General features: G+C 40.0%; 1 protein-coding gene across 1 annotated transcript in view; it reads left to right on the top strand.

The window, feature by feature from the left end:
- The window catches only part of MEGF10 (multiple EGF like domains 10), a 121,227-nt gene that overhangs the window by 43,480 nt on the left and 52,293 nt on the right, over positions 1-25,454 (top strand). Inside the window, exons 5-7 of the mRNA XM_058539742.1 lie at positions 17,937-18,183; positions 19,718-19,838; positions 23,998-24,134. Coding sequence (XP_058395725.1) covers positions 17,937-18,183; positions 19,718-19,838; positions 23,998-24,134 — 505 coding nt within the window. The remainder of the gene's footprint in view (positions 1-17,936; positions 18,184-19,717; positions 19,839-23,997; positions 24,135-25,454) is intronic.

Consider the following 25,454-nt stretch of genomic DNA (forward strand, 5'->3'; position numbering starts at 1 on the left):
ATAAATTTAGCCTTGAGAGGCAATAAAGTGGTAACTGTTGCAGGCCATTCCTTTGGTTACTCAGCTCCTCTGTGCACATTTCTACACTTGAATTCTTGTACATCAACAAAACAACTCTATGTTTCCACCTAATGAGATACAGCTATCCATCTTACAAGTAAAAATGTTCCCACTCTTGTCTCAAAATCAGGAGATACAAGTCCCACCAGTTGTGTATCCATTGCTGGTTATATTAATTTTTCCTCAAATTCAGTCACAGTCCCACTGAATATTCTGTTACCTGGATACTAAAGTTAACATCCAACAACTTATATATAAAATAAAATAAAAATAGAAAAAGAAGAAAAAAGAAAATAGCATCTACAAATAAACGCATACATATAATAAACAATAGAAAATATTAAAAACAACTTCAGGTCCCTTTTCTGTAATTAGTCACAAGGCTGTAATTGTATGTATGGTTTCCTTCTCCCCGCCCCCCATTCCGAATTTCCCCCTCCTCAGCCCACCTCAGCTGCTTGGGGTTCTTTACCTGGTGAAGTGACTTAAACCCTTATTCCTGAAGGATCTGAATTCTCAGTTGTCCTGCCTTTTTTTGGTTGATGTTTTCTGTTAACCTTTGCTACTGGGCATGGAAGTACTAAGAGATGCCCCATGGAATCCCTTGGGTTCCAGACACAGGTCCTTTCTCCCGTTGTGTGATAGTGACCCAATTTCCCCTTGATAATCAAGATCAATCCTCCAGCCAGAAGAGTAACTCCTTTTATTTACATTAAAAGCCTGAAATGACCAGAGGGCAATAAGTTGATAACTGACATACACAGCTATCTCTCTGTATTTTTTTTTCTTTCTTAATGTACCTGGGAGATTAAGGGACTAACAGATACCTTCACATGAACAGGTTTACAAAGGCTTCCCTTGGAGATTTCATCTGACTGTTTACCTTGTCAGTGGAGAGGAAGAGTCCTATATGTGATATACAGTTAGTGTTCCTCGGTCTCAATGTATTCTCTGTATAAAAAACCAGATGTGTCAGAGAACTGCACAAAGTTTGTTCCTCTGGAGTGAAATCATGATTTATTTGACTAGACTCAGACATATTGCTTCTTTTAAATTTGATTAAGTGATTTTTTAAAAAAGCACACACATATTTTACTTTTATTGGCATTCTAATGTATACCCTAGCCTACGTGATATTAATCTATTTTACCTCCATCTCTCTTCCCCACTCTCTCTCTGTTCCTCCCCTGCGTCAATCTCTCTGTCTGTTCATCAATCCTCTATTCCGTTTCCTCCCTCTCTGGATGATAAACAGCTCCTGGAGGGCAGGGGCTGTGTGTTATTAATCTCTTTAGCCTCCATTGTGCCTGGTATGTGGTTGGAGCACAGTAAATGTTTGTTCCATTTAATCAGATTGAATAAACTGTATGATTCGGAGAAGGTCATTCATGTGTTCATGATACGAACTTTCACTGAGTGATTACTGTATGCAAGGAACTGTATTGGGTGCTGGGGATAAGGAAACAAATGTGGAACAGTCGCTGGTCTGACAGAGCTCATAGCTTTGAGAAAAGTAGACAGAAGTGTAAACGTGTCATCCTGAGAAAGAGAACAGCCTCAGTAGAAGAGGTGGATTGAGGAAGCTAAAAGTGGTATGAGAGGAAGGTATGACAGGTTGTCTAGGTGGACAAGGGCAAGAAGAGCCTAAGGTAATGCTGGAGACAGAAGCAGATTGCTATGGGGTAAGGGGTAACGAAAAGAAGATGATCAAGTATAAACTACTTGCCAGAAAGAGCTGAAAAGCCAATGAGAGGGAGCAAAGAGATAGAGAGTTAGTAAAAGGCTCAAGAGAAAGTTTTGTGTTTGTTTGCTTTTGTTTGTGTTTTAAGGTGAAAAACACTTAGAGTCTGAGAGAGTGGGGAAAAAAAGGGGAGAGACTGGACACTCAGTTGCAAGAGGGGATCAGTTAATCGGGGGAAAAGGCTCCTGGGAAGACACGTGGGGGATAGGATGGGATCCCGGGAACTAATTAGCAAGAAGTACTTCCCATTCCCAACAGAATGAGGAGGATGGAGTGGCTGGCAGGGATGTTGGTAGGTTTCTAGTATCAGGGCTGCTAGTGGGAGGAGACTCTGAGGGAGTTCATATTTGATGACTTTTCTCTCTTGGTAAAGGGGGAGGAGAGAGAATCTGATACTAAGGGGAGCAGAATGATGATTCATGTTGGGTCGTGTTGATGATGATGACAGTAGTAGTTCTCCTTCACTGAGCACTTAGCCCGTGCTCAGCATCATGGTAAGAGCTTTACAGGAATTACATTTAATCCTCACAACAGACAGCGAGATGGTTACAATTCTTGTTCCTGTTTTACAGATGAGGAAACGGAGGCACAGAAAACTTAAATGACTTGCCTAAGTTTATACATTTAGTAAATGGTGGAGATAGACTCACATCTCAGTCAGAGCTAGTAAATTTAACCACAAGGGCATGGTGCCTCCTGATTGGAAAGAAGGTTTAGTGACAGCGACAAGGGTCAAGTGACGCTGAGGGGAGTGAGAGCAGGAGGCAGGACCTGACAACACCAAACAAATATTAAAATACATTTCCTGAGAGATAATTGAGAGCATACTACCAATAGACATGATGAATTTAAAGTGACACCAGTTTGGTTGGACTCATTTGTAATTTTTAATTTCCTTATTTGTAATATTAAGAATGTTGGCCCAGATTATATTTATGATTCCTTTTCAGCCCGTGCGTCTATGTGTGATTTACTGAAATACATATATCCAATCCCTGAGATCTTTCTTTGTGTTGGAAACCCTTTAAACCTTTTGTATGAGTAGCAATAACACATTGGTTCTCTCAACCTATTGAATCCTACTTATGGTTTTCTAAACATCTGTAGACAAATTTATCTCTCCCCTGGCTGTAGGGCACATCCAAGACACATGGGAGAGCCCTAAATCAGCCAGCAAATAGTTTTGAAATGCTTGTTCCCCAGACTTTTGACATTAGTACCAAATAGAAGCAAAAAGGAAAATTAATTTTGGTCTAGAAAATCCAAACGGGTTTATTTAGGCACCAATAACATTTCTGATTAAATGTACTTGAAAGTAGTGAAAATATGCCCAGGAGGCAAGACTAGCGCAAACATTTTCAGGTACAATGTTAGGAACAGTGATAACCTTTTATATAAAGCAGGCACACTGTGCAGCATTGAGTAAGTAATAAGACTTTGCCTGCGGGATATTTGAATTGAGGAATCCATTTGAAGGATATTACAAGCCAGAAATCGTAAGACACAAAAAGCTGACTTGTTCCCCAGCAAGTTCTGCCGTAAAGGTCTATTGACTGGACACAATAGTTGGATCGATGCTATCTGGGCAGAGAAGACACGTGGAGCCCAGTCCTCACGGCAAGTTGTTAACATACCCATCACACTGTCAGAATTACTTTAGAAATCAGGTTGATGGAGCAGCAAGAATAAGAGGAGATCATTTGGGTTCGCTGGCGTGGGGGCAGGACATTGATGATAGGTGAGAAGGATGAGCTCGGAGCGGTTCATCAGAACTGCCCAAAGGCAATTTTACTGATGGACTGCCCAGATATTTTGATAGAGGTTTTGATAGATATTTTGATAGAGAAAGCAGAAACTGCTGAGTTTGCCTTTCCGAAGGAGTCTGAGATCTGGACTGTTCTTCGTTACTCTCTAGAGGGGAGGAGAACCTCATCCACTCCCTTCTCCCAAGCACCATGTTGGAATTGAATTGCAATGGTCCTAGCTGCTCTCCTTTTTATGCTGTTTCTGGGCCTCACTTTTCTCAGGCTTAAAATAAGACTTAAAGTATTTACTTCATATGCTTGTGAGGATTAAATGACACAACACCTGTTAAGTGCTCAGCACTGTGCCTGGCAGCATAATGATGATGGCTCAGTAAATGATACTGATTTACAATGCCTTGTGTGACAGATGAAGCTTCTACTAGACTTTGCATCAGTCCAGTGTTTGGACTAGACAGCAGATGAGGTGACTCTTTGTGGACAACGCGTTTCGTCCTGCAGGCCACACCCTTCTTTAGCAGAAGCCTCTTTCTGTCCACAGTTGCTACCAGGAGGCTCCCCACACAGAGCCCTCATGCAGCTTTTTGCATTATCCTCAACCTTTGATCATGGATGTCCTTACCAGGTGAATTCCTTTCTGGTTTCCATTGCTTCTGGCACAACGAAAACACTGTAGACATTTACGTGACTTGTGCTCGTCAGTTCACATGCAGTGGCTGTAATGACAAGACTGGGCTATCTTGTTATTTGACTCTGTTTCACATCATTTATTGATTTTTTTTTTCTTTTTACTTTGTGTAGTATCCCTCCACATCCATTTATTAGGAAAATCTTGGTTCAGCCTCAAAAGATAACAAAATCTAACCTTTTCTTGCTATCTCTACTGCCGCCACTCAAATCCAAGCCACTGTCCTCTTTTAATTGGTGATCACAATAGTCTCCTTGCTATTGGGTCTCGAGTCAGTGCTCTGTAGTGAGACCAGAACAAGCTTGTAAAAATGTACTTCAGAGCGTGCTGCTCTCCATCTCAAAACTCGCCAGTATTTCCTCTGATAGTTAGAATAAACTCCAAAGCCCTGACTATGATCCACCCAGCCCTGGTTGATCCATCCCACCCGAGCTCCCTGATCCCTTGTCATCCCACTACCACTGTGGGTATTGTCCAGCTCAGCCTCTGCCTTCCTTTCTTGGAACACGCTAGTTTCACTTCCGCCTTTGCACTTGATATTACCTCTGCCTGTAATACTCTTCTCCCTGGATCTTTACGTGGCTGACTTCTTTAGGTCTTTTAGGTCTCAGCCTAAGTGCCACCACCACGGGAGGCTTTCCCTGACCTCCACATATAAAGAGTGTTCCCCCATTACTCTCTATCGCATCTCCTTTTAAATATTTTTTTTTTTTTTTTTTTTTTTTTGTGAGGAGATCAGCCCTGAGCTAACATCCGCCAATCCTCCTCCTTTTTTGCTGAGGAAGACGGCCCTGGGCTAACATCGGTGCCTATCTTCCTCCACTTTATATGGGACGCCGCCACAGCATGGCTTACCAAGCAGTGCGTCGGTGCGCGCCCGGGATCCGAACCAGCGAACCCCGGGCCGCCGCAGCCGAGCGCGCGCACTTAACCGCTTGCGCCACCGGGCCGGCCCCTAAATATTTTTTTTTTTTGGCACTATTTGAAAATATTTTATGTGTTTACTTTTTTTTGGTCTGTCTTCCCCTCCAGGATGTAAATCTCATAAAAACATGGATTTTGTCTGTTTTATTCACTACTGTCTAGCTGATTTATTCACCTAATATCTAACACAGTGCTGGGCACACAGTAATGCTCAATAAATATTTGTGGAAGGAAGGAATGAAGGCATAAATGTTCCAGGAGAGATAATGGATATAAAAGTGAGATACGAGAGATGAGTAAGACTCTTACTCTTCTTTCAAGGTGCTTTCAGTTTAATGGAGGAGTTGGAAGTCCATACACAAATATGTAAGCAAAGTATCCAGAGACGTTAAGGAGGAGGTGGTCAAAGGCCTTCTAGAGAAAGATCGTGACCTAAAGTCTTTCCTTCAGTGGCCTTAAGGTAGCTCAGGTGCCTGTGACTTCAGGATTCACCTTGGCTATGTGCAAGGTAGGCCCATTCATCCTTGGTGACTTAGCAGAAGGTTCCTTGCCCATAAACTGGTGGCTACAATGAAATTGTAGAAGCCAGGTGAGATGAACTAGATGTAGTTTCCATGAACTTTGAGGAAGATGTGGGTGTGGGAGCTCCTTACCCTCAGGAGAGGAAAAGTTATAGTATTTGCATCAAGGTTGTTACTCATGTGGGGTGCGACTTCTGAAATGGTGGCCCCATGACTAAGAAAAGGTGTTTGAAAGTCAGCCCTTATTTGAATGGAGAATGCTTAACAATTTAGCCATCTAAACTTCCACACATTAGTTCTCAAGGTGGAAATTATGTATGACAATATAGAACCTGGCTGTTATTTTGTACCAAAATGGAGTATGAACAGTAAGAAATTAGGCAAAGAAATTCAGACTACAGATTATTTCAAATCACATAGCTACCATTTTCTGACAGCAATAATGTGCTTCCTGGCTGTTCTGCTTAGAGTGAAATGATGATATGTATTAGGTGGTCCTGTAGCCTCACTTGTTACCGAACCTGTAACATTGGGTAGGCTGATACCCGATTTTAGCAGTATATCTCATTATGGGGTTATATTATTAATTGGCTGAAATTAAGTGCTCTGGTTTATTATATAGTCCAGTATCTTTCATGACTATACCTGGTTTCTTATTGTTTGTGATTGTTGTCAAAGAATTTTTTTAAATACTTGAAAATTTCCTCAGGGCAAATAGGAAAAAAAGCTAATCACTGTTTTTCCTTCTTTGATCAAAATATCTTTTAATTCATTGACAACCTAGTTGATTTTTAAAAGTTTGAACATTTGTACCTGTATTATGGAAGAAATTAATCATGTTTGATGTGTATGAAACTAATAAAGGGTAGAAAGTAATAAAATGATAAAGACTCTTCCAATGGAGTAAATAGTAGAGGTTACGAGAGCCTAGCTCTTGGACCATAAATGAGTGGTATCACCTTAAAATTCTGTGAAAATCTAATGGTTTTACTACTCACTACTGTTGCACAAAACTAGTGAAAGTAACTTCCAAAGAAAGTTTAAATTTTAATGGAATTGATTTGAACTTGATATAACTGTGCATTTTTGTTCATACATTAAAGAAAAGCAGCCACTTAAGAAAAGAATCTTACGTTGTAAAATTATTATTACGTGAATCAAATTATCCATGCTGTAAATTAGTTCTTAGAGTAACTAGACCACATCAAAGTAAAAAACATCTGTAAGACAGAGGATACCATAAGCAAAGTTAAAAGAAAAACAAGAGAATGGGAAAAGATTTTTGCGACATATAAAACAAATGATTAGTATATAGAATATGTAAAGAACTCTCACAAATCAATAAGAAAAAACCCTCAACTTTAGAATAGGCAAAGGATACGATAAGGTAATTAAGAGGTAAGAAAGCCTGATTGGCTAATGAGCATTTGAGAGTATGCTTCTCTTTGTAACAACCTATGCACTGTGTATAAACTATGCACTTTTTATGATGTGCATAGTAAAGGAACAAGATGTCGTTTTTCACCATTAGACTGGCAAAAGTTAAGAGGTCTGACAATATCAAGTGTAGGCAGGGATGTGAAAGGAAGCTTCCATACACTGCTATTGTGAGGGTACATTGGCAGAGTAACTTTAGAGAGCAATTTGGCTGTCTTTAGAGTAAAATTTTAATTTGTGTACACCATGTGATCCAGTAATTTTATTTCTGCTTCTTCATAGTTTGTCTGTGTACCTTGGAGAAACCCTTGCATACATGTACTAGAGGATATATTCTTTGTATCTTTGTAACAGTGAAAATTTGGAAACAACTAAAAATGGCTATGAATGTGGGATGAGATAAATTTATTGGAGGCTGTTAGTATAGTGGAATGCTGTATAGCCATTCATTCCTATAAACTGCTATATAGTGTTACACTATATTAGCATATGTATCAATATTAGTAGATCTCAATATCATAATATTGGGTGAAAAAAGCAAGATGCACAGTGATATATACATTTTATGTAAAACTAATAAGTGCATAAAATAATATGATATATTATTTTTGGACACACATAGACTGGAAGGATACATGTTAAAATCATGACACTGGTTACCTCTAGGGAAGGAGAAGAGAAAGAACTGGGAACCGGGCACAAGGAGACAAAGGGGACTTTATGTGTAATGTTTTATTTCTTGCATTAATGATGAAGAAAATGTGATGCAGTGTTCACAACAGTTAATTCTAGATTGTGGGTACACGGGCCTTTGTTATAATATTACTTGTAGTCTCCTGTAGTTAAAAAAATTTTTTTTCTCGAGAAAACTATATTAAATCTTTCAGACCATTCAGTTACCATCGAGAGTTTGGAGCCTAGTTTTCTTACTGTGGGATTTTAAGCAAATCATTTAAGGACTGTGCCCTTTGGCCTTTCACACCCGGAATGAAGATAATAACTATTTGCACAATGGGGTTCCTGAGTACTTGTCCTTCAGCGCTCATCTCAAGCCCCGCCTCCTCTGAAAGCCTTCTCCCTTCTCTCCTCTGCCCAAAGGTGCGGTGCACACAGGTCCTCTGTGTTCCTCGAGCATCCGTGCACTGTAACACTTAGCACGTTTTTTGTGATAAATCTCACTGTGGGCCCATCTCTTCCAACAGATAAAGAAATCTTAGCTGTAGAACATGTCTTAGGCAGGAGCAAGTATTGAGTGCTCAACAAACAGAACTTAGTAGCCATAGAAGATGCTTAATACATTTTTAATGAAAGAATAAATGAGCAAAAGAACAAAAATATGGTGAGACTTTCATAAAGCAAGACATCCTGAAATGGCTCCCAGTGTTGTTAGGATTCTTTTGACTTTAGTGAATAAGTGTAATCCCCCCAAATCCCTTCCTTAATCCCAGCCTACAGTTTATATCCTTGAGATTTTCCTGCACTGTGAATAGGGTCATCAATGTGCTCTCATAGAGAGACATCAACGTTTATATTTAGACACATTAAAGAATAAGCATTTCACGCCCTCTTTTCTGGTTCATAATTTGAGATAAGCGTACACTGAAGTTATAAAATGACAGTTCATGCTTTGAAAATTCATTTAGCAAACATTTTTTTAAGAATAAAGGTTCTCTCTCAGCCACTGAATAATATTAACATAAACAGCACTGGGTGGTTGTCCACAGTGATTTTTGGCACTCCATCAGCTCTCCAGCGGGTTTTTTGACATGTGAAGGACATGAGGTTTTAGTGCTTTCAGAGGGTCTGGAAAATACATTTTTATTGTTCTTCTCCATGGATGGAGAAGCTTTACTAAGTTGTTTTATTTTTAAAGCACTTCATGTTTTGAATGAGGATCTTTTCTTCTATAGGAACAAAGGGAATGACACACCATCGTCTTGTTAGCCTAAAGCACAAGGAATGGAATCACAGGGAGATAAAAGACCCCGAGGGAACCGAGGCTTAGGAAGAAAGAGTGTATATTTCAGGAAGAATCGTGTTTTTCTATCCTTTGAGACAGCGGAAAATTATTTTGGTCTCTTCTAAAAGCACTCATTCTATAGAGATATTTTCTTAAAATGTTTCTTATATGTGCTTTGTCTATATATTAGAATTTGAAGGGCTGAATTTTCTTCCCTGTTATTTTCTCTCATAGTCATAATTTCCTATGTTTAAAGTCAATGGAGAATATCACAGCAAAACTCCATGTAAAAATATATTTTCAAGTCAGCATAGCTGACTGATGATACTTGACATTTATATGTTAAGGGCACTTAAAGCCTTAGTTAATTCAAACAGCAACCCTGATGTGGGTAATTATGTATTACGCACTGACATCAGTTTACCTATGATAAACTTGAGTTTCAAGATTCAGTACGTTATCCCACTGTAAGTATCTGGTGGAGATGTATCCACAAGGTTCTTGAACCCCACACAGTAGTTCTTATATCCCAGAAGTATTAAACCATGACAAAAAAACAAAGAAAGAAAAAAACCCCAGACTGCTCGTTCAGCTAGGGTTTGTTTAGACCTAATACAAGCACACAGAATTAGGCACTTTTGTTGTTCCCTGTAATTCAGAACCAATTGCTTTAAAAAAAGCATCTTATACCTCAAAATGTGTTTCAAGGCTACTTCTGTGGGTCTTAGTGGACATAGATAAGCTGAGGCAAACTCAAGTCAGTGGGATTGGTGCCTACTGATAAGGCAAGATTCTCCAGATTTCACTTATGACCATCTATTTCTTTATGCTAAGGGGAGTATGCTAAGAAGTTCATGTGATTGTTTCTGAGTTTCTCCTTTTACGTATCTGAACCCCACGTACAAACCTACCTATACTTCTGGACACATTAATCATCAGCAAATGGGAAATTTCTAAATCCAGTTTTTAATTGTCAATTAAGAATAGGGTGTAAGGTAATGCTGGGTTTCATTGCAGCCCTAAGCATTTTCCAACTGGCTTTATAAAAATGGATGAAAGGGGTGATACCAGGGCTTGTTTTTTACTTTGTGGAGTTACTGGGCAATTTACTTTTGAAATTTGCATTGTGAGAACCAAGCTGTTCTTTTTGGCATGAATGATTCAAGCAAAACAAACAAATAATACAAACCAGTGACAGGCTTGTTATTCCAGCTTCATGTACAGCTGGAGGATGTTTTTCCAGGGTGTTCTTTTTCCTGGGGTAGGATGTTCCAATGTGCCAACCATGGAATAAAATTTCTGCTGCTACTAGATCTGTGCCGTGTCACACATAACAACAAGTACTTTTTTGTGTAATTAGTATGTTCCACCATCCCCGTTTTACAAAAAGAAAGTTAAGTATAACAAATGTCAGGGACTTGTTCAAGGTTCCATGGCTATGAACTGGTGGTGGCCCGGCTGGGGTCCAGGTCTGTCTAATACTGAATGATTATATGCCCGCCTCGAGCCAGCTAGTGATTGATGAATTTTGTAACAAGGTGAACTTCATGGTAAACATCACTCTTTTCTCTGAGGGAAAAATGATTTCATCCTTTTCTTCTTTTTTTTTTTTTTTTTTGCTGGAGTCCTTTGGATGAGACAATATATTAACATGCCCTTATTCCTTCCTCCGGAGCATCTCTCAATTTGGCATTTCTGTTTATCTCTAATTGTGCTCCTTTCCTTATTCTTTGTCTGCACGAAGACAAGATATTTACTAAACTATCTCCTATTTGTTCAAAGATTTTTTATAATGCCTTGTTTTTGTCAATACATGTGTGGCTGTAGACATGTTGAGACATTTCTTATCAAAACCATTCTGATGAAACTGCTGCTAACACATTTTAGGCAAGCATTATTTCTCAAACATCTGTGAGACTTGTGTCCTAGAATGTTCTTTTATGAAAACCATCTGGAAGCAGTTAATGTGCACTGATATCAGGTCTTGTAAATGACAAGCAGAGCGTCACCCTTGGGATGGTCTGCACAGTGTGGGGGAAGAGTGCAGCTTTGGCGGCATTGATAGATTGGGGTTGAACCCTTGCTTTGGCCACTTGAATGCTAAGAGACTTTAAGCAAATACTCATCTGAGTACATTTTGCACATTAAATGTTGGAATAATTATACCTATCTTATTGAGTTATTGTGAGGTTTAAATAAAACAACTGCATAATGTTGACACATGTTTGAAACTCAATATATCTTAGAACCTCTTCTCTCTCCCCGTCCTTTGCATGGAAAATTGAACTGAGGGTTTGAAGTGGGTTAGGAGAGAAGAATGTACCTAGAATTGTTAAGATGATTTTACAGGTTTCTCTGCTTGTGAAAGTTAGTTATAGTGCTCTACATTCACAGTCACTTTCATTTATTCACCAAATGGATATTGAACAACAGCCGTGTGCCAGGTACTACATGGGCCTAGTTTTCAGGTCAGTGTACTCCTAAAGCTAATGACATCAACACTGCTTTCACAGTGAGTGTACTGACTTTTTTGTTTGCATAGTATCATTATCAACTACAGAAGCTCTTCAGATCTGACCATCTCCTTAATTTTAATTTCCCTTCGAGAAATGCCTTATGTTCTCACTACTGAGATAATTTCCTATTTTCAGTGCCCCTAAATATTGAGTCTTTCGTGGACCCCATAGGCTTGTTCAGTGAAAGATCTTAATCATTTGCTGCTCTGCCCTAATGGATCATGTTAGGTGAAAAACGTAATTGCATGATATTATGTTTAACCAAAATATGTAATTTCAGTACTTCAGGAGCAGAACGGCCTTGTGATAAGTGCTCGGACTTTTGTTTGCAGAGAGTCTTGAGTTTCCATACTGATGCCACCACTTACTAGTTGGGTGTTTTTCGACATTTTAGCTAAATATTCTCATCCTAAATATCCTCTGTGTACTAAATGTGATAATGATACCCATGTTGTTGTAATTGCTGTGAGGACTGGAAAGAGGTGTGTAAAGCATAGAGCACAGATATAAATGCTTGGCAGATCGAACCATTTAAAAAAATAATGTTTTGCTTGCTTTTCTTTTACTGCCAAAAGGACACACGTTGATTGTAGACAATTTAGAAAATCTAGTTAATCCAAATTAAGAAAAATCACGTACATTCTTAAGACCCAGAGATACCCAATGGTGCCATTTGACTGTAGAACCTTTCAATATCTGTCTGTCTGTCTGTCTCTCTCTCTCATTCTCCCTCGTCTCCCCTCTTCCCCAGATATTAGGTTCAACCATATACAATTGCTGATATCTGGCCATTTTTGACCTAAATTAACAACTTCATTGGTTCATTCTAATGTATTGCTAACATTGGATTATGTAGTACATATTGTTTTATAATCTTTTTACAATTATGATATTGCTAACATCTTTCAAGTTCATTACATATTCTCTGTAATATCACTTTTAATTGATGCATAAGTATTTCATTATGTGATTATACCAAATTTTTTTTCACCAGTCCTCTATTACTGGAAAATTAGGTTGTTTTCAATTTTTTATTATTGTAAACAGTGCTGTGATAAGCATCCTTATAGCTTTGGAGGGAGTAAAGTATAGTGGTTTAGAAAACAGACTGAAGACAGGAGGTCTGTGCTTCACCACTTACTACCTATGTAACTTTAAGCAAGTCACCTTGATTTCAGTTTCTTCGTCTATAAAATAAGGATAACAACAGTACCTCCTTCAGAGGGTCACTGTGAGGGTTCATCTCTCTCAAGTGCTGAGAACAGTGTCTCTGGGTACACTGTGAGTAGTATTAATGAGTTAACTATTGTGAATTGTTATTGTCTTTACACACATATGTTTATTTCTTTTGGAAAAATCCCCAAGAAGAATTTATGAGTAAAGGGCAAATGTTACACTTTTCTGGATTAATCTCTAAAATGGATGTGGTAATCTGCTCTCCACTAGTAGTGCATTAGAGTACTGGTTTTCATAAAAAGGGAGGGTTATCATCATCACTGTGAGTATTAGTCTCATCATTCTTATTACCCTACTTCAGAATTCAGGGTGCACAGTTTTTCACAGTTTAATATCCCTGAAATCAGGATGCTTCTAACTATCATTGTCAACCTGGTGACTGCCATGACGTGGTTGTACGAAATGTTCTGATGACAACTGCTGAGATCAAGAAAGGGTGTCAGTATGTCTTAACACTATGAAATTCAGTTTTATTTGAGAGACATGAAATGAGGCAAACATATAAAAATTACAATCTAAGAGCAAATTGAGTGTCATGGAAAGTATGTAATGTCTTTTTCAGAGAGCATCTCAGATTGGCTCTGAGGGACAGAGGTTTCTGGGCTGAGCTTGGGAGACTGGGGAGGACTGATGGAGGGAGAGGACATGTCTGATATCTCTCCATCTTTACTTATTTCTATACTTCTTTTTGTTGTGCACGTAGCTAAGAAAGATGATAATGGCCATGATGCAATAGCATGGAAGCCCAAGAAGGCATTCATGGACATTTGCTATTGAAAAGCCTTTTGGTTGTGACATGTATCATTCTCTCTGAACGTAATACCTCCTGCAACCTCCCTCCCCTGCCAGTCCCTCCTCTTTCTATGTATAGATCCTCTACCTTTTACCTAAATAGGGCATATCCTGCCATTAGGTCTCAGCTTAGACATCATTTTAGCTGGTAAGCCTTTCCCAACTCGCCAACACTGGTTAAGTGTCATCCCATGTTCTGTTGTATGTAGTCTATATCCTTACCTTACTGCTTCTCACAGGATATCTTATTGCCTAGTAACTTGATGCCTCAGCTCCTAAACTTATAGAAACTTCTAAGCTCCTAGAAGCATGCATTCATATTATTCTCCTTTGAACTCTAGGCCTAGTACCATGCTGGCATATGGCAGGTACTTAAGAGATATCAGCTGAGTGAATTTCAGTACCCAGCCCATGAACGTAACCTGTGGTTACTGGCGTCTTTGGAAGTTATAGCCATAGGGTTCCGGGTGAGTCCGTTGTCTTGAGAGGGTCCAGTGCTCTACTAGTTATCACTAAGGGTTGTAGCATGGACCATATACTTCTGATATTATGCAGTAGTTTAAAATTCCTTTTATTTCCAGCTTATTATGAGAGCTTGTTAGAGCAAGCTGTCCATGCTGTCTGAGACCCTCGTTAAGCTGTCTCCTGAAACACTGGCATGAATCTGGGTACCTTGCATCTGATAGCCCATTTCTAGCTGTTAGCACGGTAAGAGCTGAAACCAGAAGCTGAAAATGACTCATCACTCCCTTACTAGGATTTGGGTTCTGTTTAATCTGAAACAAAATTTTGTTCATTTACCTTTCGTTATTAGGATATTCAAGCTGTGTTTCCATCTTAACTACATTTTTTTTTTAAGTTGTCAGTGGGAGTAACCAACCTAGTCACTTCTTCTTGAGGAGGGAAACACTTTCCCCTTGAGATTAGGGGGAGGTCTTAATTAAAAGATGTCGGATGATTTGAGTTCAGGCTCTCTCTAAACTGTCTTTCCAAACACAGTGCTTGAATTCAAGATAATTGGTCAAGCTTGGCACTAAACGTAAGGAACAAAATTCTCTCTCTTGTCTAGACAGTCAATATACCCTTGCATTTGTAGTAATCAGAGAAGAAAGCTGGCTTTTGTGTGATAAACTGTGTAACTCACTGGGATACATTTACAAATGGGTGAGTTGAAGTAGTTAAATATGACAAATGAAGAGAGGAAAGGAAGTCACAGTGATTCCTAAATTCAAGCCAGGCTTCTGTGTCCTACTTGTTCCACTTTCTGCCTATTTGTAAACGTCCGTATGTGGATTTTTCCCCCAGCATAGCGCATGTTGGTGCCCAGTATTCATAATGTGAGGCCCATGTATCAGTGGCCTTTTAGGGAAATATAGCCCCAAGGGGAGAAGCTGTCACTTCAAAGCATGCCACAGTGCCTAGTTATAGCCAGGAAATTAACCATGTCAGCACGATAATATTTCTTTAAAAGCCTGAAACCCTTTCTTTGACGCTGATAGTTATCGACTTCTGCTATTAACTTGTTTCAATCATGAGGAGATACTTTAAGGGTTTTTTTTAATCTAATCCCAAGAAGATAGAAGTGGTCTCTGCTTGACTGCTCTACTGGGAGAGAAGTTGTTGAATGGGATGTGGAAATGGGTTGTGAAGGAGAGGAGAGACCAGTGCTGTCCCCTCAGCACCTTGACTTCTTCCAACCACTCTCCTGTTGTTGTAAAGCATATTCTCTAAAATGTATGTGCTCCTGGGGCTGGCCTGGTGGCTTGGCGGTTAAGTGCACGCGCTCCGCTACTGGCGGCCCGGGTTCGGATCCTGGGCGCGCACCGACGCACCGCTTCTCCAGCCATGCTGAGGCCACGTCCCACATACAGCAACTAGAAGGATGTGCAACTATGACATACAGCTATCTACTGGGGGGCTTTGGGGGAAAAAAAAAGGAGGAGGATTAGGCAATGGATGTTAGCTCAGAGCCGGTCTTCCTCAGCAAAAAAAAAGAGGAGGATTAGCACGGATGTTAGCTCAGGACTGATCTTCCTCACACACACACAAAAAAAAGTGTGTGCTCCAGCCCACTTCTCTCACAGTCTCACAGTAGGGGAAAAGAACTTTAACCCATCATGACTTTTTTTTTAATGCTTTTGACATGATCTTGATGTCCTTATCAAGGTAATTTTATTAGCTAAAATCGTTTTCTGTGTCAATCAACTAATCCTCCACTATACATAAGGAAAAAACAGATACGTAATTTAATATCTGAGGCTTCCAGAAGTTTAGGGGGATATGGAAACTTCAGAGAGGGTTCAGTAAAGAAAATGAGTGGACTTGAGTAAACTTTTAAAAAATAAATATAAGTTTTGGGGTTGTAGTATTTAGCAAAGAGCTGGGCCAAGGATGCATCCACGTTTCAGGAATAAGATCACGTATAATGCAGAGAACAGTGATGAACTGGATTTGACTGTATTGTTAGGAGGACAGGAGAAAAAAGGATCAAATTATAGCATAATGGATTTGGCTTACATGGGGTGAAGATTTTCCTTCCTCTTAGATTTGATGAACCAGGGAACAAGTTACAAAGGACTGTGTAATTTACTTTGTTGGACCTTAAAAACAGGACAGATTTTCCTCTACCTGGGAAAGTTGAGAGAATTTAAAGGAACATACTATGTAATATTTTTTTAAAGAATAGTTCCTAGGTTGAAAGCGTTACGATTGAAAAAAATTTCTTTGTCCTTATCCATAGGCAATAAAAGAAATAACTCATATGAATAACGATTAGACTTAAATCTCATCTTGGAACTACCACCTGATCTTATTTTGTGAAAGTAGATTGTGAATTCTTAGGTAATTGCTTTCTTGATCTGCTTTAGATTCAATAATTCTCTCATTGTTTTTTATTGTATTAAAGTATGTTTGTTAAAGTACTAATGAGACCAAAGCCACGTTGATTAAAAACAGAATTATTCATTTAACCTTTCGATATTATGAAATGGTAGGTAGGTTCTAATATTGGAAGGTGAATCCTGCACGTCTAATAAATTGTTTGCTGTGTGCCTAGCTTTTTTTTTCAATAGTTTATTCTAAATCTGTTGAAGTTACAAAATTTTTATGAAATGAAACTTTTCTTTTTTTTATCATAAAAGCAATTTATCCTAAGAGCTCTAGGCAGGGTGCATCTTCCCTAGTGATTTTTATAGCATCTAATTAATAAATAAGCGTGCGGCTGGCTGGGCAATGCATATTAAGAGTAAGTTTTGCTTATCGTCACCCTTTATAATTTTCAGAGTGTTTGAGATTGAGATTTTTTCCTTCCCTGCTCCTCTTTTCCTACTCCTTGACTTGAATTGCAGCCACTCTTCCTTTTCTTTGGAACTGCACTTCTAAATCTGTCTTTCAAATGCTTTTTTCTGCCTTTGTCTTACCTGGTTTCGTGTGCCTATTATCTTTTTATTTGCTACGCAGTTTCAGTTTCAGGTTTGTCTTGTTTTTAAGTAAGTCAGTGAATTTAAACATTTTAGTCAATTTTTTTTCTGCCGTTTCTGACTATCTCCCAATCACATGTATTTTGACTGATATCTTGAAAGCAGATCAGCAGTTTCCTTTTAGAGTGTTCTGGCCCAGACCTGTAGCAGCGTCAGTCCACTCCTCGGTAGCTCTGCCTCTGAGTCCTGTCTCGGTCTTCGTGATCACTGCCCGCGGTCAGGGCTCCTCACTGATCTCCTGAACTCCCCGTTCTTCTTGCCCAGTCTCCCTGCCTCTCGTTGTCAGCCTCTGCCTGCCCTTTCCTCACACTGTAGCCAGGCTGACCTTACTAGGAGGCAAATATGCATTGTCCTTCATTGCTTAAAACCCTTTGCTACCAATCCTTTGTCCACAAGGTGCAATCCAAACTCCTTACTGTGCATGAGAGCCCCTGCATGAACTGACTGTTCCCATCTGCCTAGCCAGCCTCCTTTCACTGCATACACAACTGCTCACACCCTCCCCTAGCCAATTACTCTAGCAACGTCAACCTCAACACTTGAGGGCCAGGGAAGAGGCTGAGTAAGGGCATGGAGTTGAGAAAATGTAGCGATGCTTAAGCAAGGAAGTGATACAAAGTGGCCCAGTTAATACCAAGCACCAATTTGTGAAGCATTGCCATGGATTGGCACCAGAGCCTCGATGCCCAGCTAAGGAACGGTGATGAAGGGGTCATCAAGCCACTTTCTCCAAGGGGAGAGGAAAGGTGGTTCTGAAGAGCTTGCTATTACCCACACCCATGCTCTGGTGCTCTCCACTGTTTCTTTTCCCATCCTCAGCCTGTGACGGTGATCACTGGGGGCCCCACTGCAGCAGCCGGTGCCAGTGCAAAAACAAGGCTCTGTGCAACCCCATCACAGGGGCTTGCCACTGCTCTGCGGGCTTCCGGGGCTGGCGCTGCGAGGACCGCTGTGAGCAAGGGACCTATGGTAATGACTGTCACCAGAGATGTCAGTGCCAGAACGGAGCCACCTGCGATCATGTCACCGGGGAATGCCGCTGCCCACCGGGATACACTGGAGCCTTGTAAGTGACATGCTGCTTAGCAGTGTGGTTGACCCCACCCACCCTCTCTGTTCATGCTGCTGCTGCCATCATACTGCTGTGCTTCTGTTTCTGTTGCTGCCTGAAGAGTTACTGAGAGGGCGGGACTCCTGGCACAGATGTGGAGACCAGCAGTGATAGCCAGTAGGTGTTCCTGCTGTTCGACCCTTGAGCATCAAAGCCCAGGCACAGTCTCAGGGCCAGCTTCTGTGCTTTTCTTTGGGCAGGGCAAAGCCAGAGAGGGCCAGGATGTTGTGTTGAATGGCAATATTTGGGGGTTGTTGGGGCAGATTTGAGGTTCTGCTTTGATTCTCCTGCAGTTGCATTCATTTTGCACTGCTGGCTGTTAATTGTCCATGTTGTTCTGCTCAGTGTGGCAATTAATTAGCTGGATAAAGCTGGGTGGGTTCACTGTCTTAAAAACAAGGAAAGGGGGAAGGCATTAGAAACAGTCCACGATAAAAAGATAAAAAGTTAACTCGGTTATTTGATGCCCCTGGATACATATGTTGCTTTGTGAATATAAAAGTATATGTATGACATCTGTGTAGAATATGTGCACACAGATCTTTACATTCTCTCCGGAGAACATCGAAGCAAATACTTCACCTCTACTACTTTCCTTATTTTGTGGGAAGGACACTCTTTGGTTTGCTTGTATTAGCAAACAGAATAAGAGGCAGAATTTGCCAAAAAAGTAAGAGATAAAAAAATCTTATTTCCTTACTGAGAAAATTACAATTGTAAATCACAGAACTAAAACTTGAAAAAATGTGGCTGATTAGGTAAATACTTCCTGCCACCGACAGTATTAATGGTTGTAAAAGTGGAGCTAAAGAAGAAATTGCATTAGCTTAGAAAGCCCTGATTTTCAGAAGAATGGATGATCATTTCAAACTATTTAATTGTTAATATTGCTTTTATGGGTTTTTATCAAGGCTACAATTGAATAGGGCTTTGGGAAACTCGGAGGGATTTCACAGGAGAGAAAAAAGACAGAGAGAAAAAGGCTTAGAGAAGAAGGTTCATTCATACAATATGGGAGGGGAGTAGTTAAAGGCATGGAGACTCGTCAGTCTGAAGATTGATTATGAAGAATATGTGCACAAAGCGGGTGATGTGCAAATGTTCCCATCTCCTTTGAAGTTAGAACAAACGCACAAGCGAAAGTAGACTTCAAATGTAACACGTGGGCTTTATAGAAGTTACATGGAAAGTTCCTGTCACCAAGGCATGTTTGGCCAACAGTCGTCCTTGGTGCTCTCAGATAGGAGAGATTCTCTTTACACTGAAATGGTTTCGTTAGAAAATGCCCGAAAACAAAGGGAAGGACAAGGTGACCCCTCAAAGACCCCTATGGCCAATCTAATTAATGCTCTTTATGTTAACGAAATGAACAATATTGAACAGAGAAATCTTGTCTGTTTTAGGGCCCTTGGTGCTGTTGTGTCTGTGAACCTGAAGGTTGTGTGGTTGGGTAAATAACGGTGTCCTTTGTCACACGTTAATCCCTCAGCTGTGAGGATCTTTGTCCCCCTGGCAAGCATGGTCCGCAGTGTGAGCAGAGATGCCCCTGCCAAAATGGAGGAGTATGTCATCATGTCACTGGAGAATGCTCTTGCCCTTCTGGCTGGCTGGTAAGCTCCCCTCCTCCCTCCCAAAGTTACCTGTTCCAGGAGACTCAAGTGACAATGCATGTGGAGGACTTGAGCACAAAAGAAATTACGCTCATGGTTCAAGATTCCCGAATTGGAAGTGCCTGACCATTTCAAAACTGGAATTGTTCAGTCCAGAGAAAGCAGGAGGTGATTAAATCCTGAATTTGAAGTGCTCTAAGGGTCCTCCTGGAAAAAATAGTAGGCCATCTGTCCTGAATTTTCCCTCAGGATATAAAAGGGAAATATCTCATCTTACACATGACAGCCAGAGCTGTTAAGCACTAGATATATTTAAATAATCATTTTCATAATTATGTTCTATGGGTCACTATTGTTCTTTGAGAACATTATTCTCAACAAAGTAAGTATTATGTGAAAAAGTCATCTGGTCATATAAATCTGAAGACACATTGAGGTAAACCATGTTTCCCAAGTATTGCAGAACTTCTCAGAGCCTTAAGTATGATAATCTAAGAGGAAGCTATAGCTCACCGCACTTCCCAAACTTTGACCAGGGTACTCTTCTGTATGTGGTATCTTACCGGCTTACTGTTATGTGGAATACACAGTGTCAAAGCTGGTTTACTAACTAGATTTCTCTGAAATCAGGAAATAATATTGGTTCTTACTTCTCTGAGTTGATTTGTGCCTAAGTCTGTTGTATCTTCTGCTTGAAGGCAGAAGAGTGAATGATCAATGTCTGTTTCTTTCATTAAAAAACAAAAATTAAAAGAGCAATTTACTTCAAGCCAGCCCTGGTGGTCTAGTGGTTAAGATTCAGCGCTTTCACTGCCACAACCCGGGTTCGTTTCCTGGTCAGGGAACCACACGACCCATCTGTTGCTTGTCATACTGTTACTGCTGCATGTTGCTGTGATGCTGAAAGCTATGCTACTGGTATTTCAAATACCAGCAGGGTCACCTATGTTTGACAGATTTCGGTGGTGCTTCCAAACTAAGACAGACTAGGAAGAAGGACCTGGCCATCCACTTCAAAAAAAATTGGCCATGAAAACCCTATGAGTAGCAGTGAAGCAGTGTCTGAAATAGCACCAGAAGGTAAGAGGCTGGTGCAAAAACACTGGACAGGGTTCCGCTTTGCTGTACACAGGGTCGCTAGGAGTCAGAATCAACTCTGTGGCATTAACAAAAAAAACAAAAGAATTTACTTCAAGATCACCTTCTATCTCTGTAAGCTGTAGTGAAGCTGCTCTTGCAGGGTTACAAGTGACTTCTTAATTGCCAAATCCAGTGATGATTCTTCTGTTGTCATTCTGCTTCATTTTCCCAAAGCTTTTGACACTGTTCTTCATCTACTTCCCTTTCTTAATCTCTTTTCCCTCCACTTCTCTGATAACTCCCTCTCTCCTACCTCTCTTACCAAAGATCTCTTTTCCTAATCCCCCTTCTTCTACATACCACTTTATTACAGTATTTCCCAGGTTTCAGTCTTGTCCTTTTTTCTCACCAAAAATCTTCTCTGGAAATCTCATCCAGACCCCTGGCTTTAACAATCCTCTGCTGATTTTCCCAAATCTTGACCTTACTTCACCTGAGCCCAGACGTTTATTTGTCACTATCCTGTTAGACACCCCAACCTAGATTGGCTCCAGACATGAAGACATCGTCTCTCTGGGCTACACCCAAGCTGGAGTCTTAGGAGCCAGACATCAGGTGGAAATGGTCTGGAATTGCCCTTATTGTAGGTATGGAACAAAGGAGAACTGGAGTCTGCTTCCCAATGAGGGTCATGGGAAGTAAGGGAGAGTTCAAGATGTTAAGATCACTGGGGCAAGTGGAAAGCAAATATCAGACCCAAGGTGAGTGTTGGAAATGGTAAGCAGGCAGCACAAGGTCCAGTTCTGGAAGCAGAGCCTAGAGAAACGCCATGAAGCAACGGAGTCAGAGCGAGGGGGCCTTTTACTGAGTGCCTGATGAGGAGGTGAACAGGGAGGAGTACTCAGCCACTGCAAGCAGGCCCGTCAAAGTCAATGTTAATAAAACCAAACTTGTCATGTGCCCGAGCCTTTCTTAAGGCTACTCCTCTTCTCCCTTTTTTATTTTAGTTCAAATCAACACTTCTCTCTTAGTTGCCCAAGGTAGAAAGGCTGACTTATCTTTGACTCCTTCTGTTCTTTCATTTCCTATATTCAGCCTTTTGTCAACACTAGTCATTGCTGAGTCCTTGGCAAGGGAAAGATTTGCTGGAGTAGCAGAGTGTCCAGACAGCTCCATGTCCTTTGGATGAGGAGCTGCAGGCATTCTACTACTAGGACTTTTGTGTAGACATTGTTTGTAAAGTTGGCTCCTCTTGAGATTGAAGCTTTCTTCTTCTCAGTTGGAGTGGTCATGGTGTGGGATAGCGGTAACCACAGGCTTGGCCCATGAGTCCCAGTAGGTGGGCAGATGGCTCTCTCCATCAGCCCAGTGGAGCCTCCTGTACTCTGGGCCCACTACCTTGATAGATGTTTCTTACGGAATGCTTCCAACTTATACTTTGCCTTTGCAACATTTTATTTGTGCTATCATCCTAGGTGCTTTTCAAAGATGAATACATATTCTTATTACACATACACACACGTGTATTTCAACTAATCCATGTAATGTCCTACTTAAAGTTGCTTACTCACATTAATCCTTATTCATAAACAATATTTCAGCAGCATCTCTGAAGCTTATGTGGGACCATTCCAAAATGTGGCTAGAGTCCCTGAAAGAGTGAAAAATTTCACCAGAATCCCTGCTTACCATAGATCGACCCTTGGCACGTTATTCCTTCAGTCATGTGAATATGTTGTGCATGTTAGAATGGAGGGATTAGAGCTATTTTTACATCTGCCCCCCTCACCACATTGCGAGCTAATTAAGAGTTGTGACCTTATCTTTGATTCTCAGAGCTTAGCACTACACCTGGCACATAGATGATTCACCGTTAAGTGTTGATCTGAATCATCTCTCAAAGGCTTTTTCAGTTCCAAGAGTCTGTGAAAGAACTTTCCCCGTTTGTAGATAGCTAGAAACCACCAGAGGAGACTTAATTAGCACACCAACTGCCTTTGTGGGTAGCCAGGAGTTAGAGGAAATGTATTTTCTTATGCTTTCCAGAATAAACATTTACAAAACCATCTGGTGTTCACTAGCCTCCAATTTCAGAGTGCCCACAGTCTGCCTTTTTTTAGAGAGGAGGAGGACAAAGCAACAGCTTCCAGCAGTTAAAAACCATTTCAAAAATCCCTGTTATTTGGGATATGTTGTTTGGTCTAACAGTCACTCCAATAAATAGATCGGAAGCTACAAGCCCAAGTTATGGAGCCAAGTGAGGTGGAAAATAGTAGAGTATTTCATTGACATATTGGTACAGTATCTTAATCTTATCCACATAGGATTGGAATAAATATAATGACAGTGTCTGATAAGATGGACAGCCTCTAGGGTGAGGAGACATGTCCAAGTTACTCTTTTGATTTTTCTCCCCAGGAAATAAGCTTTCCTATTGTTCTTGGCCCAGGAATGTTTGTTGAACCTGCTGAAAACAGAAGTGTTTTCCTTCTAAAACAAAATATCTAGGTTCATTCCTGTGGAAGTACTTCTTAGGCAATGTTATTGTTAATTCAGGTACACAAAATTTCAGTTTTATGTTAAGCTACGTTATAAGAAATAAAGCCAATGATAATGTGTATTTTCTCTAGAACATGTGGCAAAGCATTTGGATGTTCCATTTGCACCAGATGTTGCCGGTTTTATGTAATGACTGCTCAATAAGTATCATTGACTTATTGTACATGTAAGACACAGGAAAAACGCTTGGGAGGATTTATAAATTCCTTAGGTTACCATAATAATTTGATGTAGCTTTATCCTAAGCTTCAGTTTTTTAAGATGGGTATTTCTTAAGATTACTGTTCTGCCATCTTGAATGTATCTTAAGATTTAGGCCTACCAAGTAAATAAGTCAATTTAAAATTTCTAACATTTTTAAGATGAAGAGAGTTTATGTGTTCTAAAATCCCCTTCATCTAATTTTCTTGCAGCGCTGTCCCCATATCCCTCCTTCTCTTTATATTTCCTCTTTCTTGGCCTCCTCTGGTCCTGCCCTGGCTGGAGGCCCATCTAATTTTCCAAGTCTCTTTGAATGCAGGGCACAGTGTGTGGCCAGCCTTGCCCTGAGGGTCGCTTTGGAAAGAACTGTTCACAAGAATGTCAGTGCCATAATGGAGGGACGTGTGATGCTGCCACAGGCCAGTGTCGTTGCAGTCCGGGATACACAGGGGAACGGTAAGGGACAGTCTTGTATTTCTCTGCCCATTTGTAATGGCGTGAAAGGAAAGCTGGGAGGGTCCAGAAAGCACCTTCGATACCGTGTGTCTGTGACTATTCTATAATATTCCAGAAGTGTCTATTAGGTATCAATTTGACAGATTCTATCCCAATTCAATGCATAGAAACTGCATCCAAGACAGCAATGGTGAATTGAAGATACAGAGAAAGCGTTAAAATATAATAATATCAGCTATTCAGAACCCATGATGAATCTGTCATTCTAAACAGCTGAGTGTTTATGACACCCATTTCAAGCACCCAAACTTTTTACCTTTTAAACATTTTGGATAGATTTGTTTTAAAATGGAATGTGTACCTTAAGTATCTTTAAAAGGTGTGTTGGGCGTGAAGTTGCCTTCACATGATTCAGTATTCCATTAAGAATATCCGTCATTTTATTGTGTGGTAGTGATAGAGTAAGATCCGATGGGACTTATAAGGCTCTCAGGTTCCTGCATGAAATAAGAGCAAATGGCTGTGCTCCTGTGGTGCTTGCATCCTCTGTTTGTCATGTTTTGTATTAGATGGGAAAGTGTTACCCCAGAGGGCTTTGTTCTCCCTACATCTTCTAATTTGCTCGTCAATCTGTTATATCCTGGAAGACTAGATAGCCAAGCTCATTGGATGTGTGTGTAAAATTAGAGAAAAGAGACTTGAAAGGCAGAACAGTATAATGGTTAAAAACAAAGATTTTTGGAAGCTGTGTCCTTAGAAACACTCTCATCTATAATGTTCAAATAACAATTGTACTTTTCTCTAAGGATGTTATAAGGATTAAATAAGTTAGAACATTAAAACATTCAGAACGGTGCTGAAACTTATAAATATTAGCTATTATTATAGTTGAATGATTTCTATGAAGTGTATAAATACTAGCGATTAAGGGATGTCTAGGAACTGTGTAAATATTAGCTATCATTATTTTTTGGTAATATCTGTGAACTAAGAATTCCTTTAACCTTCTTCCCTAATTTTCTTAATTTCTAAAATTCTGTTCTAGTTTTATGACTTTTAATAAGATACTGGAGGGTGTTTTGTTTTCCCACCACTTACACTCTGCACTTTCTTATTAAATTTATTTCTAAGTATTATGTAATTTTTGAAAAATCCCATTTCAGTTTCTAATTGAGTATTTCTGGATTGAGAAAAACTTGCTTTTGAATATTTGCTTTTTTATTTAGTCACTCTACCAAACATTTTAGTTAATTCTAATGTTATTTTTAACAAACTCTAAAGTTATTTCATCATCTATGAATGTTAGTCTGGAGATGTTAG

Source organism: Diceros bicornis, chromosome 1 (assembly GCF_020826845.1).
Source record: "Diceros bicornis minor isolate mBicDic1 chromosome 1, mDicBic1.mat.cur, whole genome shotgun sequence".
NCBI lineage: Eukaryota > Metazoa > Chordata > Mammalia > Perissodactyla > Rhinocerotidae > Diceros > Diceros bicornis.